General features: G+C 37.4%; 1 protein-coding gene across 7 annotated transcripts in view; it reads left to right on the forward strand.

The window, feature by feature from the left end:
- atp8a1 (ATPase phospholipid transporting 8A1) overlaps positions 1 to 20856 on the forward strand; it is a 95050-nt gene that overhangs the window by 24993 nt on the left and 49201 nt on the right. For 2 of the 7 annotated variants that reach the window (XM_041989934.1, XM_041989939.1), the window contains 13 exons: positions 3171 to 3216; positions 3497 to 3537; positions 5552 to 5625; positions 7004 to 7073; positions 7187 to 7314; positions 7840 to 7951; positions 8215 to 8380; positions 8717 to 8722; positions 12190 to 12317; positions 13258 to 13335; positions 13440 to 13528; positions 15641 to 15685; positions 19673 to 19745. In XM_041989934.1, coding sequence (XP_041845868.1) covers positions 3171 to 3216; positions 3497 to 3537; positions 5552 to 5625; positions 7004 to 7073; positions 7187 to 7314; positions 7840 to 7951; positions 8215 to 8380; positions 8717 to 8722; positions 12190 to 12317; positions 13258 to 13335; positions 13440 to 13528; positions 15641 to 15685; positions 19673 to 19745 — 1056 coding nt within the window. Of the gene's footprint in view, positions 1 to 3170; positions 3217 to 3496; positions 3538 to 4727; positions 4802 to 5551; positions 5626 to 7003; positions 7074 to 7186; positions 7315 to 7839; positions 7952 to 8214; positions 8381 to 8716; positions 8723 to 12189; positions 12318 to 13257; positions 13336 to 13439; positions 13529 to 15640; positions 15686 to 19672; positions 19746 to 20856 lie in introns of all 7 variants that reach the window. The other 5 variants (XM_041989935.1, XM_041989938.1, XM_041989940.1 and 2 more) reach the window with 5 other exon arrangements.

Consider the following 20856-nt stretch of genomic DNA (forward strand, 5'->3'; position numbering starts at 1 on the left):
AATAAATGCAGATAATAGATACAGACATAATTACACCAATGACACACTGATAAGCCATAATATTAAAATATTGTATATGTCCCCCTTGTGGTGCCGCAGTAGCATAATTCCCCCACATAAAGTCATGGCATCAGATGCAGGCATGCAAACATACACATTCTTTTTTGGTGGATGGGGGGGTCACAGATGTGCCTACTGCACCCGAGTACTCATTCAGTCAATTAACCTAGATACTGAATGCTCATGCACAAAAGCAGTTAGTACTAACAAAACAAAGCAACGGTCTGCCCCCAAGCAAGTGTTAAACAGATGCTTGAAAAAAAAAAAAAGGTTATTCATTGTAAAAGGTTGATTAAAGTATTCTTTTGTTTCTGGTTCATTCTTCTTTTTTCCTCTTGTGTGTGAGAATTACATTAATTTTGAATTAAAAATATTTGTTTGCCGGTGTTGGTGAATAATCTACTCGAATCTGTCTAAGCAAAGTCAGAGAATGTTGCTTTCTACTGTATTGCAGTGAACCTGCAATGCGATCCGCTTTGCAAGTCCCGCTGGGCAGTTACTCTATACTATAGCTTCTATCGTGCGCTGAAGGGACCAGCACAGCACTTTTCTCCTGGGCTGTTGTGAAAAACATGGGAACAGAGTGGTGATGACTCTGTCTTTATTGCTGAAGGTCACCTGCACACACGTCTGTTCCCTGTACCGTGCTGTCCCTCAGAAGCTGACCTGACAGGGCAACATCGACCCCTTACTTCATGAATCATGCACAACGGATATTCACTGTACAGCACGTGCCTCTCTTTGTTTCTCTCTTCTGCAGCACACTCAGGCCGTTTCATTGGAGACATTCAGCCTTCTTTTAAATTGTAATATCCCCAAAAATGTGAATACATTAGCGTGAAATTGAGCTCCACAGTATTTTATAGTTGTGTGGGAGGTCCTGCCAGAGACTATTGAAGTTTCTTTATACCCTTTATAGTTGAACTTAAAAGAAGAAAACAGTTGAAAAACTAAAGACTGTAGCACCGCAGATGCTGATTTTGTCTTGAACTGCTTTTATATTTCCCCTGTATGTCTCAAGTCTACAGAGGCCTTTTGCTGCAGTACTTACGCATAACCTCTGTGTGCCACTTGCCTTCTGCTGCACTATGATTACACGTATCATCTAAATACAGTGCATCTCCTTTTTTTCAAGTCCGCTGGGACAAGAGAGAAGCGTCAGAGGCAGGCGCAGCCAATTTTGAAAGGAGAGAAAAGCAGCAAAAGTTGCAGAGTTATTCATAAAAATGCAGCTCTGTTCTTCGTACAAATTTCAGGACAGAGCAGGGTCTGTACTATCAGTCCTAATAGTCAAGATGAATGAAACTAACTGATATCTCTTGTGCAGCACTTGATGGAGCTTCGTTACTGGAGCTCTCTACTGGCATACTTTTACTGGGCACAGTGCAGCCCAGGAGAGGCCGAAGCCATGCAATGCCCCCAGCATATTCATGAGATGGCATGCTGCAGGGATAATAAATCAAATTTAATTTAACTTTAGTGTAGAAACGAAGGATGGATGACTGAGGAAAGGAATGAATTTACATAGAATGGGCTTTATGGGGGCACAATGTAACTCACCTGGTAGAGTAAGCACCATTTTGCAAGGTGGAGTCCCTGCTGCAGCAATTGTGGTTTAATTCCAACCTGGTTCAGGTGCTGCATGTCAGCCATTGTCAAAATACATAACTACTAAAGATATTACAAAAAAGACGATCATTAAATTAGAAAAAAAAAGTGTATTAATGATTTTGATTATTTTGTCTTGCTGTTCCAGACATCTACACACCATAGGCTGTAATTTGACATAGTTGATAGCAGCTGGATAATTGAGCAGATGTTTTGTCGCTGTAAGGATGCTAATCCTGATGTTTCAGCTCACTTCATCTTGAATTGCTCTTTTCTCATGGAGCAGCTCATAGGCTTTTTTTTTTTTTAAGTTCCCTGAAACGTACAGTGTGGACAAATTATCAGGATTAGTTTTAAATTGAATTAGACTAAAGTAGAATAGATCTCCTCTTCTAGTAAACAGGTTCTAGAAGAAATGTGAGTGGATATGTCGACTCCTTGCTAATCAAATACAGCAGACATTGCTCTCAGGAGCTCAAATTTAAAACACAGTGATCATTTTAATGAGATGGATACAGCAACACATTATTACTCAGCATGATGCTAGTTGACAAGCTGTCCCTTGGAATCAGCTGCAGAAGTCACAGTTGATTGCCTAATTGTTAAGCCAACAAGCAGGACATGAGGGGATGTAATGGTGCTGATTTGTACGGGTCACACACTCTAGTTTGTGTGGTTTTCAGAAAGATGCTGTGCAATCAGGACATGCTCTTCGGTGGTAGCAAATAATAATTTTTTTCCTAAATTAATCTGCTAATTGTGTTTTCTGATTGTAATTCAGCGCCTGACATCTAAATTTATTAGTCTTTTTAGACAGTGAAAGACATGTTCAGGTTAACATCAAATAAAATGGAGAGAAGAAGCAAATCCTCTTAGCCAGCAAATATATATTAGACTGATTTCATGAATTAAACAATAAATCTAAGGATCTGAATCTAGTCATGCCAGTGTGCATTATTGCTTAACTGGAGCTGAACTCTTGACTCCTTGGATGCCACGTGATGTGTCTTTATATCAGCACTTTAATCCTGTTTAATTGGTTCATCTGTCAGGTGATAACTAGCCAGAGTTAAGCATCAGATTTTCTAAGATTTTAGGCTACTGTTGGGACAGCACTTGTCAAAACATGCTACTGTGATTGTACAGTATGGTGCTGCTTTGATAAGACAGCTTCCGTGCAGTGAAACGTTTATGTGGTGTTTAATATCCCACTCTCCAGTCAGTGAAAGTCTAATCTTTCTTGAGCTTGTAACTGTAGACTTGGATACGTCCGTCTCTCTGTAACTGTCAGTGTAGCAAGCTGGCCTGTGCAGCATCACTTTCTTCATTACATTTATAAAGTCAACGAGGCAGTGTATTCAGAGACCAGTTAGTTTTAGTCATTTTTGTATTATGTTCTCAGGTAGAGAGGATGTTCTTTGTGCTCATACTTCTTTGCCTTAACTCATACGTATCAGATAAAAGTATGTATTTAAGCCAAAAAATATTTTCTTCTCTAACAGAAACGTCACAACGCTGACAGTGTTGTCAACAGAAAGGAATGTCAAGGTATTGAAAGTCTTTTCCTCCTCAAGTATAACCCAAGAATTCCCAGATTTACTATAAAACTGAATATGTTTAGTGTAGTCCATGAGTGTTGCATCACCATCAAGCAAGTTAGGCCTAGTAAAAATGTAATTGTATTTTTTTTATTAAGGCTGTAAAACCTTAATAACAATATTTGCTTTCTAACAGAAGTTGTGTTTATGTTTCATCTCCTATTGTTTTTTATTTCTTGTTTTGCTTTTGCTGTAACTTTCCCTCTAATCACTCTTGTTTTTCTCCATAGTGCTGAGAAATGGTGCGTGGGAGATTGTACACTGGGAGAAGGTATGTACCCACAATTTATCACCTGTTCACATTTTCTTCATCTGAAGCTACAAACATATTCTGTAAATTTTACTACTCATTGTACTGTTGTCATTAGGAGAAACCTCTCTCACACACACCTTCGTGCTAGTATGCAGCCTAAGCTAATTAATCCAGTGTTGCCATGTGGATGATATTTGGAAGACGAGGCTGGAGGACAAAGAGCGGCTTCTGCTCTTTGGCTCATAATAAAACTGTTTCATCTCGATGGTTGCAGCAGCTCAGCTGAAGCAGAGTGTGTGCAGACACAACACCAGCCTCTGCAGAAATGAGCTACATTTGGACCAAATTAGTGACAGTGCTCCCTCTGTTAGAGGATACTGTTCGCACTTAACAGGGCAATGCAAGCTGAACCTTTGTCATCTGTTCTCAGGGACATGATTCACACAGAAAAAAAGACTTTATTTTACAGTCTTTTTGGCTTTGTTCTTTGTAAACATGCTAGCTTTCAGTTTCCATGCTTAAAGAAATGGTATTTAGAAGAAATAAACAGTTAATATACATCCTTACAACAATTGCAGCTGATCAAAATCAAAATAAACTTCCTGTACATAATCCTTTTAATGCATTTATCACAGCAAAAGGGAAAACACTGTGTCTCGTTAGTATACACATGGAAGATTCTTTAAAAAGCCCAACTTTAAATAATTGATCATTTTTTGCCTCTTCACCATGCATATTGTAAAAGCCTCTTCTGCTCATTTTTTTGCTTGGTCTTCCATTTATGTAACAAGTTACTTTTGCAGGGCAGCTTACAAAAAGCCCAAAATGATGATTTCTTAAATTAATAGATGTCCCTTTGCAATGTTTAGAATAGATTTTCTGTTAGTGTTACTGAAGTTTGTGTTACATATGCAAATATAACACATGAAAATGTAGATTTAAAAAAATGTTTTCTTCTTGGTTTTTTTTTTATTTTTTATTTTTTTGTGGATATTACTGCCTGATAGAAAATGTGCCAGGTTCATCAGTAATGGAAAAGACTCCACTTGCTTCATTATTGCCTTCTCATCAGTATTATGTTTCTTTGCTGTAATGCTCATGTTTCTCTTCTTTTTTGCAGCTATTTTTCTTTATATATTCATGTTGATCTTACATTTTCTATGCAGTTTTGTGGGTAACCCACAGCAGTAACCAGTTTATTTTCACAGGTTGAAGTGGGCGAAATTTTTAGAATAAATGGCAGTGATTTCGTTCCTGCGGATGCTGTCATTTTATCATCCAGGTACAGGAGACCACCCTGCTGCCAGGCTGTGGGGACCTTCTCCCTCCTTTCTTCTCTTCTCCTTGCTCTCCCAGCTACTCCTAACGAAGTGATGGTTAATAAACATCACAGCCAAAATCTCCAAAATGGATTGAATATCTTGCCTTTTTGAAAAGCATGTTGTTAATCTGGCGTTAACTTTTTCTTAAAAAAAATGTTGTACTTGTCTGATGTGGCAACCATCATTTCCTTAGTTAGGTCGGTTGATTTGATTTTTGGATTAGATTTAACCAATCATGTCATAAACCTGTTTATCTCCTTCACCTTTTCCAAAACCATTTGGATATACATTATTCTAATTCTTATTCTTATTCTTATTCTTTTATTGTTATTACAGTGGATGCTAGAAATACACATTGGGTCACCTAATTATTTATATAAACGAACAAAGCAAAAACAAAAAATGGTTCATTATTAAAAGCCAAACAACAGTTTTTCTGTGATGGTTTTTCTAAATGGATAGTGAAAAGGAGAACAGATGACCAACCATACAGGACTGATCATTGTGCTCTTCACATCTCCCCAAAACTGAACCAGTTGTCTCTCTCCCCTTGTATGTTTTCTGTTCGTCCACTTGTGTTTTGTTTTGTTATTTATCCTCTCCATTCCTCCCCCTTCCACCTTTCATCCTCTCCTCTCTTGCCTCCTGTACAAACAACTGCCACACTTCCTCTGTCTCGCCCCCTGCTGGTGTGTGGTTGGTAATATCAGGTGGCTGTTGGGGAAGTAGTCAGAGCTGCAAATGGGGATCACCTCCCGGCTGACCTCGTCATACTGTCGTCCAGGTCAGGAAACCAGCAACATTACCAACAAAACAGCGGTGGGAGAGATAAGGGCTGTGTGTACCAACTGGGATGAGACGTTTTAGCTCTCTTGAGGAAGGAAGGGGTGTAAACATTTTTTTTTCTATTTATTTATTTATTTATTTTTTGACAATAACCAAATGTCAGTGAAGTGAGTGAACACAAAATAATTTGACATCTTTTTACATGTCAGTCTAAATTGTGGTTTGGCAGCCATATTATTGGCTTTTTATTTTACTATTTGTTTTACGGCCTAACTGTAGACCCTTTTATATGTTTGGCTGACACATCTAACACTACTTACAGTGAATGAAGACATGGAGCATTACCAGTCAGGAGCTCATGCTCCTTCTACTCTATGCTGTCTTTTGGGTGTGAATTTTCCATATGCATGGCTTGTACGGCACCCTGAATGCAAGAATTTAATTTTAACTGAGTTTTGCATGCCATCACTTTCCAAGATGAAAAAGTGGAAACCATCATGGATTTATAGTTTTGCTTTCTTCCACAACTTGTTACTGCTAATTGAATGAGCTGACATGAAGCCAAGTCATTCACTAACAGTAATGAAGCAGTATGTTTTTATGAATGGTATAGATTTTTTAAATGAATTTCCTGGCCATCACAGGAGACTTGTGCTCATTTGAATTAATCAAAACTCTCATTCAGTGGCCTAAAGCAGCACATTCCAAAACCCCTCACTGCTTGCAGTAGAGTTTCAGTGTCTTTGATATGATTGACTATAAGAGGAGTAGCTAACCAGCGACCCAGCTCACCTTATAACCACTGGCATGACTTTCTCTGTCTCTCTGCCCAGAGTCTGTCTGAGGTCTGTTTGTTTGCTTTGTTTGTTGTGCTTGGTAAGCCTGCTCGCTCCTGTCACCCAACTGTGATTTGTCTTCTCTTTTTCCATTCTCTGTCCCTTTGCAGTATATTTTAACTCAATGTGAAAGACAGTTAAACTCAGGGGACGCAGAAGCACCAAACAAAGAACTTCTGTCTGTCCAATAGATGTCTACTTGGACATCAATTGGACAATGTCAGTAAAATTTTGATGGCAATTTTTGCTGGCATGCAGAATCTTTGTTTGCAGTGCTCTAGGGTTTTTGTTGTTCTGTTGTAGCCCCTTTTTCAGCCACAGTTTAAATTGAGAGAATTTATGATTTAACTGTAAATTAGAAATAAATTGGGAAATAATATTTTTAGCTTTTTATGCTCTTTAGCAGAATATAAAATTAGAATCATACAAAATAATGAGCAGTCGAGGTTAAATATACAGTATTGGCATAGAGCATAATTGAATAGCAGTATTATAAGTATTATGATTCTACTGTGTCTATAATCTCTCTCTCAACAACAGTGAACCACAGGGTATGTGCTACATTGAAACGTCTAATTTGGATGGAGAAACAAACCTTAAAATCAGACAGGTGATTATCTTTTTTTTCAGCCTTTGTTTTTTAATAACTCCTACTTGACCATACCATGATAAATTAAAAGTAAAGGTAGCACTGATTTACTGCTGCTGTAACCACAACAACAGGGTCTCCAAGTGACTGCTGACATAAAGGAGATTGACAACCTGATGCGTCTCTCTGGGCGGATGGAGTGTGAAAGCCCAAACCGCCATCTGTATGAGTTTGTTGGGAACATCCGCCTGGATGGACACAGGTGGGCTCAGTTGCAAAGCTGTATGTCTAATTCTCTGACACTCATGCTTTCTTTGTTGCCCATTAGTGAGGAGAAACAACACATTGTGAGATTTTAGTGTGTCTTTTTGTTGAACAAATGAAAGGTTCTGCAATAGTAATATTTAATAATACAGTTGTTTTTAGAGGCAATGAATTGTAGGCAATATGTCTGCTTCTAGAGGTCTGCTCACATGCTCACAAGTGTTCTAACTTTCATTTCTGATTTTCTTTTTTTGTGTGTGCGCGATTTTATTTTATAAATTTCTAATGATGATTTAGGCTTTAAGGTTGGAAAGATCCATTAATTAGAAATGGAGATTAATGCCTGTTAGCCATCAGGATGGGCGTCTAGATATAGATGGTACCGGCATAATTATAACAAATAATTAGGAGGTTATATGTTAAATCAGTAGTGTTTAAATGTTAAGCTCACCCCTTGCAGATTTGTGCAAAGAGAGGGAAAGTATGTACATGCACTAATGGCCAGTGATGTTTCTTACAACAGCACAGTACCTCTGGGTCCTGACCAGATCTTACTGAGAGGAGCCCAGTTAAGGAACACACAGTGGGTCCATGGTGTTGTAGTCTACACAGGACATGACACAAAGCTCATGCAGGTAAAACTATAGTTATACAGCTTGTCATTTGTTATAACCAGTCAAAAGCAATCAGTCTGACGAATTGGTAAGAGAATCTTATATTTTACTTTGTGTTTGGGTGTTTTTGTAAGTTATGCTGTAGTTACACATGATTTAGATCTGCTAAGCTAAGCTCATGGTGAAATACTCTTTCTCTGTGCTAACAAAGGTTTATATAAATGAAATGCTCTTTTTTTTTAATTTTTATTTTTAATGCAACTATTTTGTCTCGTGTTTGGCAGAATTCCACACGGCCTCCTCTGAAACTGTCCAACGTGGAGCGCATCACCAACTTTCAGATCCTTGTGCTGTTTGGCTGCCTGCTGGCCATCTCTCTGGTCTGCTCCATTGGCCAAACCATCTGGAAGTACCAGTACGGCAATGACGCCTGGTACATGGATCTCAACTGTAAGAGTCCCAACCGCCCCTTCCTAACATATTCCACATATTTTATCTCACTTGTTCATATCAGCTTATTTCTTTGTCTTTTTAAGTTCTAAAATGCTGGTATGTGTTGTCGTTTTATGTTGCCTCAGTTAAATTATGTTCTGTATCACAAGTGAAATATGTGGCAATGTGGGAATAAGTGAATTGAGAAATCACAGCCGTGACATGCATAAATGTGTTGTGAATGAGTCTCATTGAAAAAGAAATGGTTGAATATCACTGCGCTGCTGTACTTTTTTGTTCTTTTCTAATGTTCTGTTTGATTTTGTTGTTTTCTTTGTTGTCGTTTTTTAACAGCTCCAGGTAACAACCATTTAAAAGCCTTGGCCATCCGTGAATGACCCTTCCTTACTAACCCCTTACTGAAGCTCTGCCTTTGCTAAGCAAATGAAGCCCCCCTACCCTCGTCCCCTATATGGTTGCCCCTACTTTGTATGGGCCCATGCCGTGGACAAGCACATACCAGGGATCCAACAATAGGTTTTTCCCCTCCAGCTCTCTTATACTTTCGTCTAATTCAGTGCCTGATGCACACAGTGTTTCACTTTTCCTCCATTTTTTTCTGCCACGTCAAACACTTTGCAGTTTCCAAGCTTCAGACCATCATTCTTTTTCTTCTCATTTTCCACAATAAATGAATAGTTGCATTTTAGTTTCTTTCGCCAAGCAAATAAAACAAGAACTCCTGAGTATTTTCATTGCAGAAAGCTTCTTTGTGTTCATGGCTTGAACAGAGCATGTGTTTCAACCCAAGGGGCAAAAGCTGACATTTTCTAAATGCCTTTGCCCCCATGTTTTCTTGAGTGGATTTTTTTTAAAGGACAGACAGAGAGGGGGAGGTGGAGAGTTGAAAACCTGCTCAGAATTTATTTGGATCCTCAAATCATCCATGTAAAATATTTATCTTGAAGTTAATATTTCAGACTTGAATACCGTTTAAAATAGACATTTTTTACGAGATGAAGCTCTGAACCTGGTATGCAAAGTGATGATCGTGATACTTTGGCCATTACTCTGTTCCCTGATAGGCCTGTGTAGGACAGGTTGTGCCCTGGTCAATTTAAGCTTGCATTACAACTTACATAGTCCTTTTTGATGAGATGTTGTTTTGGCTTCTATTGGTTTTCTAAAGCTTTTAATATTGTCCTCAGTTGCATTCAAACATTGCTCCAAAAGATCCTTTAAAAAAACAGATGAGGGAAATGTAAGTAATAAAGCAAGCGTCCATCTTTGAAATGACTTTACTTCCATAAGGAGTTGTTGAGGCTCTGTCCAGTGCATATTATCCAACCTGTGACAAAAGAGAGGTGGACATATTGTCACGTGTTAAACATTCATTTTTCTCGCACCCATTCATTTTACTTGAAATTTAAAACTTCACCCACTGATCAGCATTTGTACAATAAATGCAGACTGAAACAGTCAGCCCAGCACTGATCACACACACTCACATACCACAGAAATCTTCATGTGCTGGCTGAATAACAAATTTGACTTTGACATGTTGCAAAGTGCTGACTGGTTGCTATATACTGTGACAACTAATGCAGGCTCTGTGAGCAAAGGGTTGCTTTTATATCCTCTTCCTAACTTTGCTTAGTAAAGAAGCAGTGGTGCCTTAAAGGTTGGGGAACCTTTTGATACTTTATTTTTTTAATGTTTCTTCAGAAATATTCTAAAACCTGATCTGATTTTAACACAGGTCCCAAAAACTAATATGGAGAATGCAAACAAATTAGGCAAAATATTGTATTAGAATATTTATTGGAGATTCATCCAATATTGCAAATCTGAGTGGCTAAAGCATGTAAACCTCAAGGATTTAATGTTCTATTTGAGGATTATATTTAAGTTAGTTCACTGAATGCGAAGGTTAAAAAGAGGAAAGCCTATGTACCCCACACACTGGTGCTCACTGATGCTAACATTAGATTTGGAGACAGGACAACACTGAATTTCAGCATGAGAATAATAATGTGTCTTTTAAGCATGGTGGTAGCGGCAAACTGGAGATCATCCCAGTGTATTTTAACAAAAAATAAATAAATAAATAAATAAATAAATAAACAAGAATATCAAGACATCCATCTGGAGGATCATGCAACAATACAGTGGCACTACACTGATCACACTTTGAAAATAGAAAATATAATAAATGTTTTTAAAAGGCCAAGTCAAAGGTCTGCCCTTGTACAACAGAAATTTTGTGAAAGGATGTCAGATGAACAATTTAGTGAAGAAACCCACCAACATCTCTGAGTTGAAACTGTATGAAGGAATGGAATAAAACATGTTGCACTTAATGCTGCAGAGGGAGGTTACACCGTACAGTGAAGGCACCATTTTACTGATATGCAATATTGAATAGATTCCCTCAATAAATGAAAGATGAAAGAATGTCATTCCCCCTATTTATTAAATTTGGTCATCTTTATCAATATATTTTTATGATTTGTTTTTTATTGCTGCTTTTCTTTTTTTTTTTTATTCTAGTGGGTTCCACAACCTTTCAAACACCACCAGTAGACATGAGTGGTATCTGTATATAGGTGCAGACATTTAAGACAACATGTTGCTATTTTATTTGAAAGCATGGCAGAAAGTGTATTTGTCCTACTGCTTTCAGCATGATTTTGAAGAGTTGTCATTTCTCATCCTAATGCACAGTAGATCTGCTAAACCAATGACAAGTTCTCTTAGAAAAATTTTATCAAATAAAAAAATAATGTGAACATATTGCTTGGAACCTCTGATATTCACACCAGATTATGTTCCACAGACAAAGAAAATACATCTGTGATTTGTAGTCATGTGACCAGCAGCTATGCATGTCCTGATTTGCTGGTTTTCTTTCTTTTTTTCTTTTTTTTTTTCAATGATTCTGGTCCAATCCAGTTTTGCTCTCTCATCTGATACCAGCGTTTGTATGTATCATAATATGCCGGCTTCTAGGATTGAGTGAAATGAGGTGATGTAGAGCTCATCGTTAACACCAAAACGTTCTCACTGACAAAATCCACCCACTCTTTTCCACTTCTTGTTGGTCGAGAATGTGCTATGGACTGAATCTCCCTCCTTTGTCTTGACGGCGTCTGAAATGTTTGTCTTCCCCCCCACTTCTAAAACAAAAAAAACAAAACAAAATGAGTATTCCCTCCTATATGTGTTGTAGTAGCAGTAGTTTCCATTCTGCCACTTTCTTTGTACCATTCAGTTTTTTTTGTTTTGCAATGGTTCAGTCATGGGGAAGGGCTGACCCTCTCAACCGCAAAGCTAATCTCAAGGCTTGGGTTGAGGAAGGTAACATTTGCAACTCCTGCAAGCTGAGGAAAGGTAAATCCCATCCCTCCTGTTTTCATGTTTGGTGTCAGTGGGAATACATTTTATACATTACCAGTTTGGGGCTTTTGTGGGACCAGCATCATTTTGCATAGTGCTTTGTGGAATTCATTGCCTGGATCACGCTGGATGCCAAGGCTGCTGCTGTGACACTAATGAGATATTTTTGTCCCTGTTCACTAGTTTGAATCTTTGGGACTTTAAATTGGATTACTAATCGGTTGAGTTATAAAAGGATGAGGTTGGGAGGAAGAAAAGGTTAATTCCAGCTAATGCACGACATTACCCCGACACATCCTCAGGATTGGGATAATGTTGATCATTAGATGGAAATAGCTTTGGGTATTTTTCATTGAACTAACTGATATTTACCAACCACCTCTTATGAGTGTCTTTTGTATCACTTTGTCCAAAACTTGTCCCCTAAATAGATGGTGGGGCTGCTAACTTTGGCCTCAACTTCCTGACCTTTATTATCCTGTTCAACAACCTGATACCCATCAGTCTTCTGGTTACACTGGAAGTGATTAAATTCATCCAAGCCTTTTTCATCAACTGGGTAAGTTGAAGTTGCAATGAACAGTTTAACATAACTCTGAGCAAACTATTAACAGATGTAGATTCAGCATTTCTCATTTAACTTATAAAGGGTCCAACTGAGGATTATATTTAGACCATCACTGTTACTAACTCAACCATACTACATGGCAGTATGTTCTTTCAGATGCATTGGCCACAAAGAGTCGTACTTTACATTGACAACCTCAAAATCTTATATTATGACATCCTTGAAGAATCTTGTTGTCAGAACAGTCTTAAAATGTCAGCATTTTATATTTTTCATTAAAACATTAAAAGCATTTAAATTATGAACTGCAGTATGACTTTACAGAAGTATCTTTTCTTAGGCACTATCAAATCCATATCAACACTACTGTGTCTTATGATAAATCGATGATTTAAATACATTTGAGTTTGTTAAAAAGTGGAGTTTCTGATGTTGAGGTTGGAGTCTTTAAATGCTAAAATCCCATGTTTGCTTTTTGAGATAAGGCTGTGTAAGTTTTGCAGTTCAACACCCAACCGTCATAAAGCTAAGAGAAGAAAAAAGAACAATGTAATGACATTTGTAAAGACAACAGTGGAGTTGTAATCCATTTTCTAATAACTATATGATATGAAACATGATTGAAAAGGTGAAACGTCATCTTCTTGCATAACCTAAGTAACTAGGTCAATGTACACTAAGTATCTCAGCTGAGGAATAATTTTAGTTTCCACCCACAGTAATTTCAAATCCCTTTTTATGCATTAAAATTTAAATGAAACCCACACAAGTCATTTTTAACAACATTCAGGGCCTTTTTCTTCTCTTCCCATAGTCCTAGACAGTTCAGGATTTTTATTGTTGGCTTGTTTTTTTGTTTTGACTTCACATCACTTAGAAAAATTGCACAGTTTCTTGGTTTACATTTAAGGTTTTGTGTGACTTGTTTTAGGACACCGATATGCTGTACGAGCCCTCAAACACACCGGCTATGGCCCGCACCTCCAATCTGAATGAAGAACTAGGCCAGGTAAACACTTCAATGTGAATGTGATTTAATATTGTTTCTTATTTAAAAGATTTGTGTATCAGAATAAACTCTGCAGCCTTGGAACTGTTTCTCCACCCATGCAGGTTAAATACATTTTCTCTGACAAGACGGGAACGCTGACCTGCAACGTGATGCAGTTTAAGAAGTGCACCATTGCCGGTGTGGCCTATGGGTATGTCCTGTTTTGCTCTCTTGTTTCGCTGCTTTCCTGCTCAGATCCTCTACCCTTGCCTCCCGCATCACCTTCATTAAATGCAGAGTGTGCATCATATTACATCTGGCGTTTCTCTCTCCTCCCTTACCTTCTCATTAGCAGCTGCATTAATGCTCCTCTCTTCATAAACTATAAATAAAACGTTGACAAACATTTGCAAGCAAAGGCTCTTTACATTATTCTCTTTTCAGGGGATTGTTCAACACTTTCTTGTTGGAGGTGTTTTTGTTTTTTCCTCTCTCAGTGGTCCAAAGTAAAACAGTGTTGATATACCTATGTATTATAAATTCAGTCAAAGTTCATAATTATTTCTTAGCTCTACACACATAAACATATTCAGTTATATTTGAACTGTTTTCCTTAGTGTTTCCCCCTCTAATTTGAATTTTATCATAGATAATTAGCCTCAGTGGTTGCAGAACGAGTGGGAGAACAGAATGTCTTCAGAAAGCCAAAGCAAATGCAGGCGTGACAGTACATGATGAATCCCATTATGACTGAATTAAAAGTGAGATTAATGGAGTGGAGAGTGAAGAACAAAAGGACAGTATTTTATCAGAATCTCATTGCTTAAGCTTTCTTTAGACTGTGGTTGTGAGTCCATCGACAGCTTGACAGCTTTTCATAGATGGCCCTTGGGTCAACAGTAATGCTATATATAATCAAGGATTGACACTCCTCCGTTAGGCTGCAAACTGTCCTTCTAAGTAGAGACATTTTTCTTTGATTCTCTGAAATGAGGACTCCCTCTTATGCATCTAATAAGTATGGACAAGTGTTTCATAGCAGGAGAGAGGAGGGCAGGTTCTGCGTATGCCATCATTTGGCTTGCTCCTCTTCTTCTTTTGAGGTCTCAGAACAAAAGACAGAAGATTCTAAAACAATTGACTCTGTCAGAAAATCTTCTGTATTCATAATCCACCCCCAAAAAAACATATATATATATATATATATATATATATATATATATATATGTTTACAGATGCTTTCTGCTTACCTGATGTCTATGAGGAAATATGGATAAAAGTAGCTTACTGCCTGATTTTGTATTTACATTTAAAATTCAGGGGTTAGCTTCTTTAAAAGATCGTTTTGAAACATTAATATTGTACATCAGAAAACAGAATGCATACCATGCAAAAATGAAAAATCATTTGAGTAAATGCAAAAATAAAACAGACCTTTAAATACAAATGAATGTACGCGTTTATTTCTTACTGAGGAGAGCGACTCGTATTTCGGTTCCAGCACACACACAAAAAACCCCCATAACACTGCTGCCTGCATGTGTTCCTCACTACAAATTAAGTGCTGCTGTAATTAATAAAGCCATCCCCAAGGGTGTAGACATTAATTAATTCCACTGGATTGGAGTTTAAATCCAAAGGGGAATTGCTGTTGAGTTAGAACGACTCTCAGAACTCTTCTGGGTACCACATATTAGGACTATAGAGTGAAAACATATTTTGTTCTAGATCTAGACAGATGACAAAACTTAAGCACATCTTTTTTTCCTTTTTAATATACGTTTACTGTCTTTGTATCTCAGTGGTGTAAACATAAGCGCCACCATTTTTCATGTAATCAGTCCTACCTTGCATGAAATGATGAAAGTAGTCTACCTGCTATTGAGTCTACCAGCACTTACAAAGCTCACAGAAGTAAACAGTGTCATCTTTATGCACTTGTATGAATTAAAATAAATGTGATACTTTACATCTGACTATTTCCATGCAATGTTTTCCAGTTTATTTAGATTTTGGTTAAAATTCAAACAACATTCAGCCCAGAACAAGTGTTTTTTTCCATTTCCTGTCTTAATGCGTATCCAGATTTTGTGCTAGTTTTACACATACATAGCACCTGGCGGTTAAAGTGCTTATACAGTAGTTGTGTGAAATACTAGGAAAAATAGATTAGAGAGCTTGCTGTGATCTCCCTGCATTCCTTAACTTCCCCATAAAAATTCCATTTTAACTCCAATCCTGGCTTCTGATCATTAAAAAAAAACATGTTAACAAAACATTTTGTCAACAAGATGCTTTTTTGTTTCTATCTTCGCTCCGACAGTCACATCCCTGAGGCTGAGGAGGGTAGTTTTGCAGAGGATGACTGGTAAGATGATGGCTGGGAAATGATAGCTCTTTTCTCTGCTTTTGTGACGTATTAGTGCTGCATTGCTTTGTGAAAATCGTGACTTTAAACGATGTACCTCAGTGTGTTTGTGTTTTCATTGTTATCTCGGGACATGTTGTTTAACTGTGGCTCATTAATCAGTGTGTGTTTCTGATGATGGAAGGAAAATGTTAAACTACCAAGTATTATGTATATTTGGGGACCTGTAATTAATTAGTAACTATTGACTGTATATTTGAGTATTGTGGCTGTCAGAGTGTGTGTAAATCAGCAGGCTTTCCTGGACAAAGCTTCTAGCTGTTTCTGTATGTTGTCTTGAGGCTGAATCTGTGCAGCTCATTTTCATGTAAACATCAAACTAACTTTGGAGATGATAGCTACTCACTCACCTATATTTTCTATTTCTCACACACATCCGACATGCACTCCCTCACACAGTCCTGTTTCTGAGATCCATCTGTCTCTGTTGAGCTTTGCAGCATGGGTGTGTCTCATCCATTTTGCATGGGAATAGGAGCCTGTTTTATAATACTCGATTGTTGAACCTTGATCATTTAAAATATCTTGTCAGTTTACTTGAAAGCATACTTCTTTATTGATAATTTGTTCAAAACTGAAATGGCTGTCTTTGATATTTTATAAATTTGATGGTTTAGAAATAAGCGTGTTGTAGTTGGTGTATTTTGTTAGTAGGCCTTTGCCTACTGAAGCTATTGAGTCCATTTTCAAATGCTGCACACGTTTACTGATATGCCTATCACAGTTCAGTTATAAGTTTATTTCTTTTCTCATTCTGAGTACAACAGAACAGGGCAGTGTTATTGGTGTGATCTGGAACTGATCCCTGCTTATTGACTGTGAACAGTCAGCACCCTTGTTTCCACAGCGACCAGGACCTCAGTGTCCCAGCTGATAATCAATAACCAACAATCCCTTTCAGCCACTCTCATACCTCACAAATTTCATTAGGAAAAATGGACAAGGCAAGCTACGACACTGTTGCTGTGGAGAAAAGCTTTTAGTTTTTCTCATTTTACTGGTGTAGGAAACAATAATTTTGACACTATGCATGTTAGGACAAACAAAAACACTAAAGCATTTGAGCCTTTTTGGCAGATGTTTCTTTAATATTACAGTGAATGTGCAAGGTTGCTTAGATAAAGCTTAAATTTAGTCGAAACTTCTTAATATTTATATACATGGAGGCCACAGATAGAAATGCAAACTGTTTTCCACAAAAAATGTCATTCTTTAATAAAACCTGATTGATTTTTCCAAACCTCCTGCACATCTGTGTGGGGTATGACACAATATTGATTCTGGTCTTCCTTTTTAATTGCATTTCTACCTTTTCCTTTTATTTTCTTCCCTTAATCGTCTGTTTTCTGTGCAGTAGATGGGACTATTACAAGCATGCTAGCTGGCTGTCTCTCTGGGTTGGAGCAGCATATTCTGTGGAATTAGACAGACTTATGGTTGCTAATGGCAGCCTCAGTAATGTGTCTATCAGACCCTAATGCCACAAGCTGCTGCCTGCCTGATCTATTGGACTCTATTTATCCCAGAATCATGGATCAATTCCCACTGGACAACCAGCTGGTGGCTAAATAAAAAAAATCACTCTCCTCTTACAGGAATTAAAACAAACAAACAAACAAGCAAACTTTTTTTCTGTTATCACAATTTTCCTAGAAACCAAATATGTCATTTTCCCACTTCACCGCGACTTTTATTGCAATTAAACATTTTAATTTAGGCTTTTGTCGTCTTCCACAAAAGCCAGATTGTCTTTTCTCTGTTTTATTAGTGTTCAGCTTTGATTTTGTTGCTTGCTTTCTCAGACATTCCTTCATGGTTTTAGAAGTGGAGCATCAACAACTGTTATTCATGGAAACAAGTGAAATGAATATGATGTATAAAGAGGATAATAAATAAATATATAAGCATCGCTTTCCCATTTCAGGACATTGCTTTCTCATAGGATGGCTGTACCTCTGCCAGCATAGGCACAATCCCAAACAGTCACCATGTAAATCACCTTACCTAAGCCCAGGGGGGCAACATTTACATTCTCTGTGCACTGTAGTTAATTCTTCATTCAACAAATGTCAATAATGCTAGCATGCAGCACTGGCTGTTATTAACAGCTCAAGAACAGCCTGTGTTGAGGCAATACATCAAGTGAGAAGCAGGGTGATTTTCTCAGATATCTACACAATCGGAATACCTTTTTTATGACTGTAGTTTTTACACACTGCTTACTGAATGTGTATTTAAAGCTTTTCCACACAGGTTTCTCAGACTTAGAGACAGCATCCATTTTTATGTGGTCAGTTATATATTTTGATGTTTGTTTCTTTCTTCTTCTTTTTCTTTTTTCTTTTTTTTTAGTAAGTTCTTCAAGAAAATATACCAAAAATAAATTGGCCCTTTGTCCCTGAATGGATTGTTTGACTGTTTTTGCATCATAAAAATAATGTAAATACAGTTTGTCATGGTAGGTTGTGGGAAATTGTGCATATTTTTCCTGAATTTAGGTTTTCAAAAAAGAACAAACAAAATAAATAACAGGAGATAAGCAGCTGCTTTAGTTCCACTTTAAGGTTGTTTTACATTTACATTTATTTTGGTACAAACACTAAATCATGGGGTCTGCAACATATTTATTAAAAATTATACTTTTTTTTTTTCCAACAGGTCTCAAGACATGCGATTCTAAATGAGTTTTGTTTAGCTGGCTGAGGGGAAATGGCTTTTTGGATTGCAAAGGTTGCAGACTTAAAATACAACAAATAAACAGATTTAGCAGCACTTTTTTCTTTAAACAGCAACAGTTAACATATTTTGTTACCATATTTAAAATCAAACATTTATGATAAAGGATGACAATTCTAACTAAAAGGTAAAAAGTCAGCAGGATTAATTTTAAACTATGAAGCTGCTTCCTTCTAAATACAGAAGGAACAATATCTGATGAATATCAGCCATCAGGTGAACAGACAGAAAACAGGATCAGAATAACCTTAACCTCTTGCGCCTGCACCCTCCGCTACTGGCAGTAAAGAGGTTAACATCCGGTTTTATTGCTGTAACATCAGGTCTATAACTATAAACGTGTGGTATCCACAGAAAGTCCAGAATGTCAGCTGACAGCTCAGCTAACCACCAAACACAGTTAAGACAACAAACAATAAAAAGATCAGGTACACAAAGTCCAAAAAAACAAATGTAAACTCAAATTATGGCTCCCCTTGTCCACCCGATGGCATAAACATGGACAAACAACACCTCTACTGAAAGCACACATCTCACAGATTTACCAAACGAGAGGCACAAGAAGGCCAAAATGTATGCTTCATGTTTGTAAAGCATAGTCATAAAAGTTCTTAACTTTGCTGTCTTACCTCAAAACCTAAATCTACCAGGATAAAACTACATTTCGTAGTTTTCTTTTGGGAGCAGTTTCATGTCCAAAAATCACAATTCTCTGCTCATTTGCATGAGTTTTGAGGGACAAAAAGAAATGTTGGTTCTTTTTCTTCTATCTTAAGTTACAGACAAAAAACCTCTACATTTTAATAAACCCGCTCTCCCCTGATTACATCCGACACACCACTGCAGCAGGATAAAACATGGAGGAAGAGGCATTGAACTGCAAGCCTCTGCATGTGGTTTCTCTGTGTTCAGAGCCAGTAAGCAAGAAGTTTAAAAAAAAAAGCCCTGAGTTAAAAAAATTGACAACAATCAGTTATTACATTAATATGATAATGCATCATTGTGTGCAGCCCTTATATATATATCTGTGTTATATATCTGTTATATCTGTTGTTAATTGAGTTTGCTTTGATTGTAATGCAAGTTTGTTTTTACATCTATTGTCAACACATGTTCCACTTGATGCCAACGTTGTAAGGTTCTGTGATCAAGTTTCTTACAGTGTTTTGACATACCCATCTCCTCTTCCAGGCACAGCACACAGTCATCGGAAGAGGCTGGATTTAATGACCCAAGCTTACTGGAAAACCTCCAGAGTAATCACGTAAGTAATGTCCGGGATCCCCATCGCCTGCCTCCAGTGACTCCTGCTGCTTAGGGCAAATTAAGAAGGATTTTGATTCTAATTGTATGTGGTTGCATAATGTCTTCTTTCCATTTTAAGCAGACTGCTTTGGCATGTATGTCCTTTCTTATGAATGGTGAAATGGCTATATTTCATGGAAAGTATATTTTGGATGGGCTTTTTAGTCTGTCACATTGTGATAAAACTGAAAACCAATAAATGTAATGTCAATTTGATTAAAACCAATGATGAGGGGTTAATTACTGCTTGTTTACACAGAACTCTAAACCAAGACAGACACTGATTAGCTCAATCTTGCAAGACTGTGAAAAGCCTCTTCCACTACTTATTCACAGTGAAAAAAAATCATGTGACTACATGAAATCAACCAAAAAAAAACAACATATCTCTTGGTGTAATACACACAAACACAGACATTTGCCATCCTTTATAAGTCTTAAGAGGAGCCATAATGACCATCTGTAGTCATGAATTGGGTGAAGAATGACTGATTGGCTCTTGAGTCACTCAGCTGCAGAGAAGAGTGGAGGAGGCAGAATGTCACATCTAATTACATACAGTATTACCACCCAGGGAAAGTAGTAATCCTACTGTTATGTTTGCTTTGTTATGACAACACCATCTCTCCACACACTGAGTTTGTCTGAGGTCTGCTTTAGTGCAGTATTTATAGCCCCTCACCCACTGCTAATTACAAACCGCAGTCTCTCTGCATCTTGGTAATAATTGTGCTCATGATTAATCTGTTAGGCTGTAGTTGTAGTGCTTTATTGATGGTTATTTTACATGGTACATAATGTGGTACCACTTTTCTGTTTAGTTTTAAATATAATTTTTCTAATGTGCCTTACATTTAAAAATCATAGTGTGACCTTATTAACATGTCAAATGGACGTTTTGGATGAAATGAATGCTTTTACCGAACTGTAGTACACCAACCACAGTCTCTTACCTCCTGCAGAGGTTTTAAACCAAAGAGAATTAGTTTAGTCAGCTTGCAGGGACCTGCCACCACTAGATGCTGCTCACACGGTAAATCTAATAACAGCAAAATACTATCTGTTGATAA

Source organism: Melanotaenia boesemani, chromosome 7, assembly GCF_017639745.1.
Source record: "Melanotaenia boesemani isolate fMelBoe1 chromosome 7, fMelBoe1.pri, whole genome shotgun sequence".
Classification (NCBI taxonomy): Eukaryota; Metazoa; Chordata; class Actinopteri; order Atheriniformes; family Melanotaeniidae; genus Melanotaenia; species Melanotaenia boesemani.